The sequence below is a fragment of the Hemicordylus capensis genome, chromosome 6, assembly GCF_027244095.1.
Source record: "Hemicordylus capensis ecotype Gifberg chromosome 6, rHemCap1.1.pri, whole genome shotgun sequence".
NCBI lineage: Eukaryota > Metazoa > Chordata > Lepidosauria > Squamata > Cordylidae > Hemicordylus > Hemicordylus capensis.
The window spans coordinates 120,162,360-120,175,953 of record NC_069662.1 but is presented as its reverse complement, the minus strand read 5'-3'; the positions used below and the strand labels follow the sequence as shown (position 1 = coordinate 120,175,953).

Sequence of the window (13,594 nt, the reverse complement as noted above, 5' to 3'; positions counted from 1 at the left end):
ACATCTCAGACATCCCAGAATCAGCTACCCTCAGTCAGTTGTTAACATGGGAGAGCAACTGGCATGCATCTGCCTCACCCATGTGCTATACAAATTTTTATGAGATCCTTAAGGGCCTGCTAGCACCCTTCAGGATTTCTCTGGAGCCCCTTTATGCATGCCTTGGATGTATAAGACTCAGGAGGGGAGTTTAAAGTCACTCCTGGTCCTCCCTGATTAAGACCTCACTCCTCCAGCCCTACTCTTCTCTGGGAGCCCTATGTCACTGAAACAGCTAGAGCTCCCTAGCTGTTTCCTCTTTGGCACTCCCACCCTCTGACTTAAATAACCCAGTGCAAATGCTGCATTCTTACATGAGGATGCTGACCTCCCATGAGAGGACATTGCCCTCTTGTTGCCCCCTGCTTCCAAGGACGCTGGGCAACCAGTCAAGTCTCCACACATCTGGTCTACCACCACCATTTACTGAAGCATGGAGCAGCAACAGCATCACGAGGCTGCTCTCTGCTTTCTTCCTCAAATTATAACTTGGTTGCTGCTTTCTATCCATCATGGGTGAGTGCCCTCCTCCAAGGGCATTCTTCAGGCATGTGGCAGGATGGAGGTTGCATGGAGCCCCAGTATAACTGTTGTGTGCAACAAGGTCCAAAATTTGGAAATGCAAAGAGAATGTGCAGAATAATTTTTTAAAAATCAATTATGCTTTCAGATTTGTATTTTCCAATCCTTTTGCAAAAAAAAATATTTGAGCCTAAAAGTATTCCAACGCGGTGTGTCTGTGTCTGTGTCTGTGTCTGTGTCTGTGTCTGTGTCTGTGTCTGTCTGTCTCTCTATCTATCTATCTGTCATATGTATATACTGCCTGATATGCGTATCTCTAGGTGGTTATGCAATTTAAAACAAAACAAATATAAAGTGGAAGAAAGACAAAATAATTTCACAGAATAAAAAAGTTAAAATCATTTCATGGGATAAAAACAATTAAGCAGTTTAAAATTAATTTCAGTTAAAAGCCTGAGAAAATAGGTGTGTCTTGAGGATCTTCCTAAAAGCAATCATGTAATGTATTCCACTACAGTCAATTAATTTCAGTGATGGTTCTCTTGATTTAGAAAGGTTCTTCAGTCTAAATGCTTTGCCTGTAGTGTTGTTCTTCTAAGTGGTTTCTGTCCATCACACATACGGGCTTCACACCTGCGTGAAGAAGCTCTGGAACACTTACAAACTGATCTTTTTTTCTCTTTCTTCTGCCCTCTGATAGGTAGATAGGCTCCTCCCTTTACTCCTTAGTGACATACTCCGCACCCTCCTTCTCATTTCTTTTTTGTCCACCAAAGAAGAAACCTCTCAGGATATCTTACAAGTTTTTCTGTCAAGACTACACATAGTTTTATTTTATTTTTATGTTTGTTCTTTCTGGCCCCCATCTTTCTATACTCCTCTCTTTACCATTTTGCACTATTTTGTTTCTTTTGGGATTAGTTTCAGATAATTTACATCTCCCCTAGTGAGGGGAACATTGATATGGTTGTTCTAGTGTATGGCTGGTAAGGTAGCCTAGCCTTTAAACGCTGCTCCCAGTGCTGGCCTGCCTTTCCCTCATCTGACGGCCAGAGTCTCTGCCTGGGAGAATCCCACTTGGCTGCGTCCTGCTCTAACTGCCTGAGGTTTTCAAAGCAGGCAGGATGTAACAGGGCCTCCCGTCTGCATCTCCACCTGTGGGAACGTGCCCTGTCAGCAAACACCATGGAGCAAACTCACAGTGCTCCTACTGCGAGCCCTATGGAGGGAGTCGTGTCGTCTGAGGTGGTAGCTCCACCACCAGGAGGGCCTGGGACTCCTTTGGGGACTCCTTCTGCTTCCACTGTACCAGCTAACCCGACAATACCGCTGCCGCAAGTGCAACAAGCCTTGGAACAGCCAGCCGTGTCTTCTATCCTGCCCGCTGTGGGCTCTGCTTCCGCAAGCCACACTCGTGCAACTGAGCCTGGGCTCCCTTCACAGGGGCATAAGAAACACAAGAAAAAGAAAGACAAAACCCCTGCCGTGTCGGCTCCGAAGACAAAGACGAAGAGAGTACCGGCAGTGGGAGACCAAGCCCTGGGAATGGCCGGATCCAAGGCCACACGTGTGCAGAAGGGTCCTGTGTCACTGAAGTGCTTGGAGCCGCTCACAAAGCTATCATAGTCGACGGCAAAGCTGAAGCATTGCATGGCAGGGCAGGAAAAACAACAGCTGGAGTGGGAAAACGACTCGGGACCAAAAGAGGGGTCTTCTCGGTCCCCAACTAGTAGGCATGTGGGTCAATCAAACGTGACTCACCAGACTCTCCCCCTCCAAACCCAGGTTTCCCAACAAGCCCACAGGATGTCTGATGACAGGGCTACCCTTTGTTATCATATGGGCCTCCAGTATGAGTCTGATGTAGACCACTGGCAATCTGAAGACTCCAGGGAAGATAGCTACTCCCTATAACAACACGCCCAGAAGGGCGGCTTCCTCACCATACCACTCCGTCAAGTATTACCCCTCTTATGATTATGAGGACCATGAAGAGGTCTTTACTGACATGAGTGACCTGGAGGGGAGTGATTATGCAGGACATTATCATGGTTCATATGTGGAAGACAGCAGTCATCAGGAATATGACTGCAGTCATCAGGAATATTACAGGAGGGAAGACTACTGAGAGAGATCGAGAATACCTTGTAGGAACTACAGGTCAAGGTCCCCCTCTCCTTACCAACGATAGGCGAGAACATCCACCCATCCCAGAGGGAGGTCTCCTCTATGCAAATGGCCTCGCTACCCCCCTTATGATAACGTGAATCCTGTTGCCTCCCAGGCAAAGAACCATTCAGAACAGCAAGTCTTGGCAATTGCCCCCCTCAGGGAACTGCAGCCCAGACAGATCAATCTCTTGTATGTTCCCAACTGGTACCGATCCCTGCCACAATACCTAGTGTGGGGAACCCTAAATCCATCATAGTCTCAACTCAAATGACAGGGTCTGCCACAGTGTCAGCTTTGGATGCTATTTACCCTGTGCTGCTGGAAAAGATATTGGAATCTTTTGACTCATCTTCAGATTCCAAACCAGAATCTAGTGCTTCCTCTTCCAGCCATGACAGCCCCAACTCGAAACATCGGAGGAGGGAAGACAACACGGTTCCCCCCTCTTTTTCTGGGGACCTGAGATCTTTTTCCTCTTACATGTCCAAAATGGCCAAGTCTCTTGGAATACAATTGCTAGAGGAAATCAGACCCTCCTCGAACCCCCTCTTTGACATACTAGAAGGTGATTCATCTAAGCTGGTAGCTATTCCGATGAATCAGGCTTTACTGGACATTGCCCAGAGCTTCTGGGAGAAACCTTCCTCGGTTCCCCCTACTTCCAGGAAACTGGAGAATCTATATAGGGTAAAGACAGAGGGCTCACTATTTTTGCAAAAGCACCCTGCTCTGAATTCAATAGTGGTGGAAACGGCACAGACCAAGTCTAAGAACAAGATGCTGTCAACCCCTATGGAGAGGGGAGGACACAGATTGGACTCCATGGGCAAGCACTTATACTCCGGTTTGACAATGCAGGTCAAAATTGCTAATTCCCAAGCCTTCATGTCACGTTACAACCACCTGCGATGGGAAAAGTTGTCAGAACATCTGGAGTCCCTCCCATCTTCGCAAAAAGAGCCTATTCTTTCCTTACAGAAGGAGGGATGCAGACTGGGCAAACAGCTCCTACATACCTCCAGACACTCCACTGATTGTGCTGCCAAGTCACTGGCTGGGTCTGTCTCCTTACACTGACACGCATGGCTCTGATCATCCGGCTTGAACCCAGAAGCTTGGGCACGGATTGAAGACCTTCCCTTTGATGGCCTGGCTTTATTTGGGACACAGAGAGATGAAACAATGGAACAGGTGCAGAAGATGAGAAAGATGGCTAAATCCATGAGCTTCTCATCGACATCATCAAGTTCCAGATTTAATAGGCCCTTCCATTCACAAAGGCCCTTCCAACTTCGCTCGTCTGCACCTCAGACCTATGACCACCCTTTTCATCAGCCCTGATATGCCCACCTCAATACACAGTATAGAAGGTGCCAGTATCAGACCACCAAGCCCAGTCAACAGAAGTCCAAGCCCATGGCCTTCCAAAAGAGAGCGTGACTACCCCTGGATGGGATCACGGTTGGGGCCTTACCTGAATCACTGGGAACGTATCACGACAGATGCCTGGATCCTTACCATCGTTCGCATAGGCTACGCTATAGAGTTCGTTGAACATACACCAGATTCAGCCAGAAGGACTACCCCTGCAACTGCTATCCTTCTGGAGGAAGTTGACACCCTTCTCCAGAAGGGAGCTATAGAACGTGTTCTTCCCCACCTGTGGAATGGTCTGTTCTCCCCTTACTTCACCATTCCAAAAAGAGACGGTGGCCTGAGGCCCATCCTGGATCACCTGTGCAAAAAAAGTCTCTCACTGCTCGAGCCATACAACGAATGTTGGGCCTCATGGCCTCCATAATGGCAATCTTACCAATGGCCAGGCTTCACATGCGACCATTACAATGATGGTTCCTCAACACTTTTCGACAACTCAGGGATCACAACTCCAGTGCTGCATGTCCCAGTTCAGGTGCTCAGAACCGTCATGTGTTAGACTGTTCCTCAAAATCTCCAATGGTCCACTCCATTCAGAAGGGCTTCCCTGCAGGTGCAAGTGACAACCATCTCCAATGATGGCTGGGGAGCACATCTACAGGACCGCCACCTAAATGGCCACTGGACCAAGGAAAAATCCCTCCATCATATAAATTATCTAGAACTCCTGGTGGTCTTCAAGGCTTTGAGAGGCTTCCTCCCAGGGGTTCAGGGCCACCATGCGCAGGTTATGACAGACAACACCACAACCAAAGCATATATTTATTATTATTATTTTTATTTATTTATTTATTTATTTATTTATTTATTTATTTATTCGATTTCTATACCGCCCTTCCAAAAATGGCTCAGGGCGGTATAGAAAACACAGAGTAATAATAAATAAATAAGATGGATCCCTGTCCCCAGAGGGCTCACAATCTAAAAACAAACATAAGATAGGCACCAGCAACAGTCACTGGAAGTACTGTGCTGGGGGTGGATAGGGCCAGTTACTCTCCCTCTGCTAAATAAAGAGAATCACCACATTAAAAGGTGCCTCTTTGCCAAGTTAGCAGGGGTTATAAATTGCCATGGGGGACCAGGTCTCACACCCTCCTTTCCCTAATGCTGGACCTTTGGCACTGGACTCTATCTTATCACATCTATCTATCAGCAGTGCATATCAAGGGACTCAACAATTCCTTAGTGGACATTCTGAGTCGGACACAACGGTCGTCCCACGAATGGAAATTGGACCCAGAAGTTCTTCAGGATGTCTTCCAACAGTGGGAGTCTCCAAGAGTAGATCTCTTCGCTAGCGGGTTCAGTCATCAGTGCCAAACATACTACTTCAGAGCAGGAATAGGGAGAGGCTCTTCGGGTGATGCCTTTGCAACATGCTGGTCAGGGAAGCTTCTTTATCTGTTCCCTCCAGTCCCCGTTCTCCCAAGGGTCCTTCAGAAATTAGAGCCCGAGGTAGCAAATTGCATTCTGGTGAAGTCTTGTTGGCTGCACCAGCCTTGGTTCCCCCGTCTTCTTCACCTCTCCTGCAATCAATTCATATGGCTTTCCCTCCTGCCAACGCTGCTGTCTCTACAGGCAGGGCGGATCCTTCATTAAAATGTTGTGCCTGACAGCCTGGAGGATCCAGATACCTGGCCTCCAGAGCTGAAGGAGGTTATCGGAGTTTACCCTAAAAGAGGTTAAAACAGTTTTTGAAAGGCTTGGCCCTTCTTCACCCGAACACGCCTTCAGTAGCCCCTTCATGGGACTTACCGCGTGTCCTTACTGCCCTCATGGGTAAGCCCTTTGAGCCCATGGCAATGTGTGACCTGCGGTTGCTAACCCTTAAAACTGTTTTCCTGGTTGTCATCACATCGGCAAGAAGGGTGGGGGAATTAAGAGCCCTACGTTGCGATCCCCCTTTGCTGTTGTTTAAAAAAGACAAGGTTGTGTTACGGGTTGATGTTTCATTGCTTCCCAAGGTGGTTTCCACATTCCATAGGTCCCAGGCCATCTCCCTCTAAGTTTTATTCCCTGAACTGTCCAATGATCTAGAACAGGCATCCCAAACTGCGGCCCTCTAGATGTTGCTGAACTACAACTTCCAGCATACCCAGCCACAAAAAATTGTGTCTAGGGATACTGGGAGTTGTAGTTCAGCAACATCTGGAGGGCCGCAGTTCGGGGATGCCTGATCTAGAATGTAGATGGCACGCCCTGAATGTCAGCCATGTACTAGCCTTTTATGTCCACCGCACTGCACCCTTCAGGTCCACCACAGCCTTGTTTGTTGCCTACAGAGCACCCCGTAAGGGCCAGAGGGCTTCATCCCAATCTATTTCAGCATGGATTGTTCAGGCCATCAAACTGGCATACCAAGTGGCTGGGTTGACTCCCCCAGCTTCACTGAAAGCTCATTCCACCAGAGCAGTCACCACATCCACGGCCTTTGACAGGGGACTCTCGCTGGAATCAATTTGCCAAGCAGCAATGTGGGCCTCTCCATCATCCTTCGTAAGGCATTACGCCTTAGATGTTTGAGCCTGTTAAGATGCCATCTTTGGGAGATCAGTTTTGCAAGCATTGTTTCAATAACAGCTTTTCTATTCCTGCTGAATCTCTTGTGTCATTTATCAATTTTCTGCTGAGTTGATTATTGGTTTTCAATAATAATAATAATAATAATAACAACAACAACAACAACCTGGCAATGGCTTAAGAATGGCAACTTGAAGAAAGAAACAGAGGGTTTAATACTGGTTGCACAAGAACAGGCACTAAGAACAAATGCAACAAGAGCAAAAGTTGAAAAATCAACAACAAACAGCAAGTGCCACCTTTGTAAAGAAGCAGATGAAACTGTGGACCACCTAATCAGCTGTTGTAAAAAGATCGCACAGACTGACTACAAACAAAGGCATGACAAGGTAGCAGGGATGATGCACTGGAACACCTGCAAAAAATACAAGCTACCTATAGCCAAAGATCGGTGGGACCATACAATTGAAAAAGTGGTAGAAAATGAAGATGCAAAAATATTATGGGACTTCCGACTACTAACAGTCTGCCACACAATACACCAGATATAACTGTAGTCGAGAAGAAAGAAAAACAAGTCAAAATAATTGACATAGCAATACCAGGGGATAGCAGAATAGAAGAAAAAGAAATAGAAAAAAAATCACAAAATACGAAGATCTACAAATTGAAATTGAAAGGCTGTGGCAGAAGAAGACCAAAATAATCCCAGTGGTAATTGGCGCCCTAGGTGCAATTCCAAAGCAACTTGAAGAGCACCTCAACACCATAGGGGCCACAGAAATCACCATCAGCCAATTACAAAAAGCCACTTTACTGGGAACAGCCTATATTCTGTGACGATATCTATAATAACAGCAACAACATTGATAATAAAATTCAGCCATCCCAGGTCCTTTGGGAAGGACTCGATGTCTGGATAAAACAAACCAGTCAATAACACCTGTCTGACTGTGTAAATAAATAAATAAATATTATTATTATTATTATTATTATTATTATTATTATTATTATTATTATTATTATTATTATTTAGAAAAGAACCAGTGGGTTTTTTTGACACACACCCACCCACCCCACCTTCTTTCTCAGTTAGTCCAAGGTCAATTGTTTGGAGGTTCTTTCCTTATTTCGGGCTCTGCTTCCCTCCTCCATAGTTCTGGAACTTGAGATGTGCCCATCTGTGTGATGAACAGAAACCACTTAGAAGAACTGCAGGTTGCTTACCTGTAACTGGAGTTCTTTTGGTGGTCATCTGTCCAGTCACACACCTGCACAGCCTGCCCCGCTGCAGAGCCTTCCTCGGCAGACTCTAGAACTGAGAAGGAGGGTGTGGAGCATGTGACTAAGGTGTAAAGGGGAGGAGCCTATCAACCTATCAGATGGCAGAAAGAAAAGGGGGAAAAGACCAGCTTGTGAGTGTTCCGGAGCTTTTTTCATGCAGGTGTGAAGCCCATCTGTGTGAGTGGACAAATGACCACCAGAAGAACTTCAGTTACAAGTAAGCAACCTGCAGTTTTCTTGGGTGATCCAAATGCTTGCAAAGAATGTACAAGTGTAATAATTCTATCCCTTTAGCTGATGAGATGGAATTAAAATTATTTAACATACTTTGCACATTTACTACCTATTGTATGTTTCTGTTCCTGTCACTTCTGTAAGATGCTTCTTGAGATTGTTCAACATAGATCTTAAAACATCTGAAAATATCACTTAGATTTTATGCTTAAGAATAATCGCCTCAATTGTTTATGCTAATAAAACAATATAAGAAAAAAGAAATATGTACTGCATTATTATACATGCGTGTTCATTATTAATCATAACTTTTACTCTGATAGATGCATAGAGAGATCAATGATCCAGCATGTCCTGGAAATACTTCTAATATTTTGTTTTTGAAATTAATGGTTGCTGATTGGTGCAGTCTTCCTTAATTGCTCTTAATTTTCTTAGGAAATGTGGTCACTGGATAAAGAAGTTCGCTCCTGGAATGTATATATAGGTCTGGAATTAACAATAAAGAACCTTCTGACATCACTGAGGGTTATAACAGAGTTACAGAATCCAGCAATGAGAGACAGACACTGGTATCAGCTGATGGATGCAATAGGTGTAAGTATTTTTCGGATGCCATTGTCTGCATTCCTCTTTGCTATTTTGTCACGTGTATTACATCATTCTGCCACATTCCCAAAGGCAAAGACCTGTATTTTATGTCATGAGCTTTTTATTTAAAAATAACATTAAATTAAAATCTTAATTTTAATCTTTTAAAAAAGATTTTAAAAACTTTATTTTAATAAATTAAAATTAAAATTAAATTAAAATTAAGCCCCTCTTCTTTGGAACACTCTCCCCCATCCTGATTCATTCAGCTCCCTCCCTAGCTGCTTTTAAGACCCTCCTTAAGACCTACATGTTTCACCAGGTGTTTGCCCTTTATTTTATTTTATTTTTAAATTGTTATTGGTATTGTCCACCGCCTAGAGTAGGCGGTATATGATACAATTTTAATAAACAAAATTAAAAAAATCAATTTCATGGTTTTAAAGATTTTGCTCACGATTTCCAGAAAAAATATCTAAAACTGCAATGCCAACAACTTGTAGCTTTATCCCTCTTCATACATTATGATCTCATGAAGGGCCAATGCATGAAGAAGGCACATAGGAGTGCACTGACTAGCTGCATGCCTTGCACCAACACGTTCTATGGCCATGCCCCAGCCAGGCCCATAGCCAGCCTAAAATATGGCGGGGTGGGGTGGGGGGGTCAGGTTTATATGGCAACAGCTAAAGAACCTTTCTTCCTATCCATATTTGTTTATTTATTTAATCATATTTCTATACTGCCTGATATGTACATCTCTAGGTGGTGCACAAAATTTAAAATATTTAAAAGTTACAAATTAAAATACATAATAAAAACAATAGAATAAAATAGATATGGAAACAAGTGTTAAAATTATTAAAATTAATTCTAATTAAAAGCCTGTGAAAACAGGAGAGTCTTGAGGTTCTTCCTGAAAACAAACAAAGGAGATACTCTTATTTCAGTAGGGAGCATATTCCAAAGCCTTGGAGCAGCCACAGAGAAAGCCTATACCCTTTGCAGAGTATCAACCATGCCTATGTACATTCTGTACATACAGTCTCTCTCTCTCTCTTTCTCTTGCAGAGCCCCAGACAAGAGTCACACAGCCCATCCCCCAGCCTCCCTTTTTGCTTTGCTAGCTGCAGCCTGCTGCCAGAAGCCATCATGGGGGAGGGGGAAGACAGACATAGGCACACACTGACACACACCTCCAAAATTACCTAGGTGCACCTCTGGCCTCACCTATAAACACCCCGCTTGTATAATGACTTAATTTCAATCAAGTCAAGAAAACAGATCTTCGTACGTTATCAAGACAGACATAGCCAGCCACTTGCCCGACATGCCCAGCTGAAGGGGAGGACCAGAGACTAGTCCTCTCTCTCCTTCTCTGTGTTCTGCTGCTCTGAGCTCTCGGCAGCGGCCATTGCATTGGTCGTTTCCAGTCTCTCCCACCATCTCTCTCAGCACCTTGAGCCGGCCTTGCTCACACTGGCTCTTTGGGCAGGCGTGCAGGTGGGAGAAGACGAAAGCACAGCCTAGCAGCTGTTTGTTTGCTCGCTCAGCAGAAATGGGAGGAGAAGCAGCTAGAGTGCTGGCACAGCAGGCTGTGAGGTCAGCTATTCTTCTCCCTCCTCAATTGAGCTCCTGGTAGCCACTGGGGAGGAAGAAGAATTTTGTGGGGAGGCAGTTTCACTCTATGCCACCATCTGGCTATGGGTCTGCCCCCAGCTCTCCCTGTATTCAGTGCAAGTCTGCAGAAGCAAACCGTGAATGTATGATTAGTTTCAATCCTAGAATCTTGAGCAGTCAGAGTTCTGGAATGTGGAGAGAGCTGGGGGCATGGCTATGGAGCATGTTGATGTGGGGTTTGTGGCTAGCCAGTGAGCTCAAATGTGCCCTCCCTGCGTGTTGGCCTTTCAGGCAGCTATAACAGCCACAAACTGTTAGCATTGCAGTTTTATTATGGGTATGAAGTATGTCAGTACAGGGGGGAAGGCTATCATACTTCCATTCACTGGCCTTCTGCAGGGCCAAAATGTATGAAGACTACTGTACATAATCAATCTGAAGACTTTAGGTAGGAGGATCTTTGCTTTTTCTGAGTTGCAGTCAGTAATTTATATCTCATTGTGAAATGCAACCCCCTAGGAGCTGCTCCTTCACAAGTTCTGTAGAAAGGAATGATGCCATTGCTTTTCATGCTTTGGAGATGAGCCTCCATAGAAACACACTAAAACACTGATAATGCATATATGTTGTTTTGCTCTCAAATTTATTTCAACAGTCTCAAATGAGACATCATATTGTGTATTGAAATAAATATTGCAAAATAAATAAAATAATATTTTTAGCTCCTCCAGCACTACTGTCAAAAATGATTGGTATGAAAGACTTCATGAATGAATTGCTTCTGTTCTATCATCATTTTAGAAAGTGTTACCTGTGTCAAAAGCTGAGGCTGGGAAGATGAAGTGTCTTCCGTAGCAAACAGAAGATAGTACAAAGCCTAGTAGTTGGTTTATTGGCAAAATGCTTAAATAGTAATTCACCCATTTTCATGGTTTATGCATCACCACGGTTGCAAAATCTCTCTCCCCCACTCTCTCTGATCATTTTCAAACATTACAGAGAAGTGAGGAATGCAGAGATTGCTTCTTTTTCTACTTTTACTCTGAAGCTCATAGAAGGACTTGGAGATCTTGCCCATGGAGTGATAAGAGCTCCAGAAGTCATTTTGGGCACACTACATGCATTAGGATAAAAGCAGAGAAAGTAGGTTATATTTTTGGTATATTTTCCAGGTTCATTTTTCAATAACTGAAGATACGACGTTAGCAGACCTGCTGGTATTAAAGCTACATAATGTGGAAGATGATGTCCGAAACATTGTTGACAAAGCAGCAAAAGAGCTGGGCACTGAAAAGGTTAGTCCTCCTTGTTTCTCTTCTGGCTACAGTTAACCCTGCTAACTTGGCAAAGAGGCACCTTTTATTTGTTTGTTTGTTTTGTTTTGTTATGTTTTTATTAAAACATTTTTATACTGCCCAAAACTTGCGTCTCTGGGCGGTTTACAACAGAATAAAAACAAAGTAAAACATTTGTTAAGACTAAAATGGGGAGGAGGGAAACATACACATTACAATAATTTTTAAAAAATTAAATAATATTTTAAAACAGCATTAAAACCATTAAAACAACATTAATTGAAAGCCTGGGTGATGGGATGTGTTTTTCAAAGACTTTTAAAAAGCTGTTGGAGATGGGGAGGCTCTTATTTCACTAGGGAGCGCATTCCAAAGCCTCGGGCAGCAGCAGAGAAGACCGGTCCCTGAGTGGCCACCAGACGAGCCAAAGGCAGCTGCAGACGGACCTCGCCAGCAGCTCTCAGTGGGCGGTGGGGTTCATACCGAAGAAGGCGTTCCCTTAAATAGCTTTTAACGTGGTGATTCTCTTTATTTAGCAGGGGGAGAGTAACTGGCCCTATCCACCCCCAGCACTGTTGGTGGTGTCTATCTTATGTTTCTGTTTAGATTGTGAACCCTTCAGGGGATAGGGATCCATCTTATTTATTTGTTATATCTCTGTGTAAACCACCCTGAGCCATTTTTTGAAGGGCAGTATAGAAATCGAATTAATAATAACAACAACAACAACAACAACAACAACAATAATAATAATCCCCCAGTGAGGCACTACCTTGGCGTGGTTGTGGGGCTTGTGTGCTCTGAGGAAGGTGAGAGCTATGCCAGAGGTCCAACCATACTGGACAGGTCTCACCAGAAGAGCCAGACAAAGAGTGCCTCTCCCATCAACAATATGGTGAGACGTAACTTTAATAAATCTATACCGGATCGGTCGTCGCCCGGGTCAACAAGGACCGTGCCAGGTGCTATAGTCCCTGGACATCTGGTGACAAGTGGGCAACAGGACTCAGGATCTTCAGTTGAGCAACCAGGGCTGAAGACAGCAAAGTTACTGGAAGAAACGTCGCTTAACCGAAAAAAATATACGAAAAATGCCAACAAGGAAATAATGATCTGCTATTACAAGTCTAGTCCAACTAGAAGAGGTTATTTAAAAAGAATGTACCAAATTTGGAAAGAGAAGCATCCAGATACAGAAAGAACAGAACAAAGGCTAGCAGACCAGAGAAGATACATAATAAGAAATAAAGTATTCACAGGAGTTGAGCTGGAAGAACTGCAAAGAGCAACACAGGCTCAAGATATAGAAGAAGAATTACCACCAATTGAAGAAGTTGCTCAGGCGCAGGTGGAGGAGGTGTTGGAAATCGAGGATGCCACTGTTACTAAACTGTTTCAAAATCAAAACCAGGCAACCACCCCTTTGCCTTCACCTCAAAAACCCAAATGCCGTTTAACAGAAAAGCAACAAGAACTAAAGCAAAAAATAACTGAATACATGAACCAAACAACCACCAGGGTTCGACTTCCAGCTCTAAAAACAGTTGCCAAAAAACAACTCGCTCAGGCATTAAAAGATGTCAATACTGCACTTGCAGAAATAACAACCAATAACTTGCAAGAAACAAACCAACTAATGCACAGTGCAGCAGCAACAATAACACAAGAGCTCGGATATAAGATCAGTGGACCTGTAAAAAAAGAAATCAGTACATCACCTAAATGGAAGATTAGATTAGAAAATAAAATCTCCAGGCTTAGATCAGATGCTAGTAAATTGAAAGATATGAAAGACAAGAAGCTGAAGAATGAAAACACCAAAGAGTATCTGATCCAAAAATACCACCTAGATTCAAGGAAAATTAGAGAAGTCCTGG

At 43.9% G+C, this 13,594-nt stretch overlaps 1 protein-coding gene across 1 annotated transcript in view; it reads left to right on the top strand.

Moving 5' to 3' along the window:
• Window positions 1–13,594, top strand: part of DNAH11 (dynein axonemal heavy chain 11) — a 250,146-nt gene that overhangs the window by 60,307 nt on the left and 176,245 nt on the right. Inside the window, exons 23-24 of the mRNA XM_053263692.1 lie at window positions 8,650–8,808; window positions 11,595–11,717. Coding sequence (XP_053119667.1) covers window positions 8,650–8,808; window positions 11,595–11,717 — 282 coding nt within the window. The remainder of the gene's footprint in view (window positions 1–8,649; window positions 8,809–11,594; window positions 11,718–13,594) is intronic.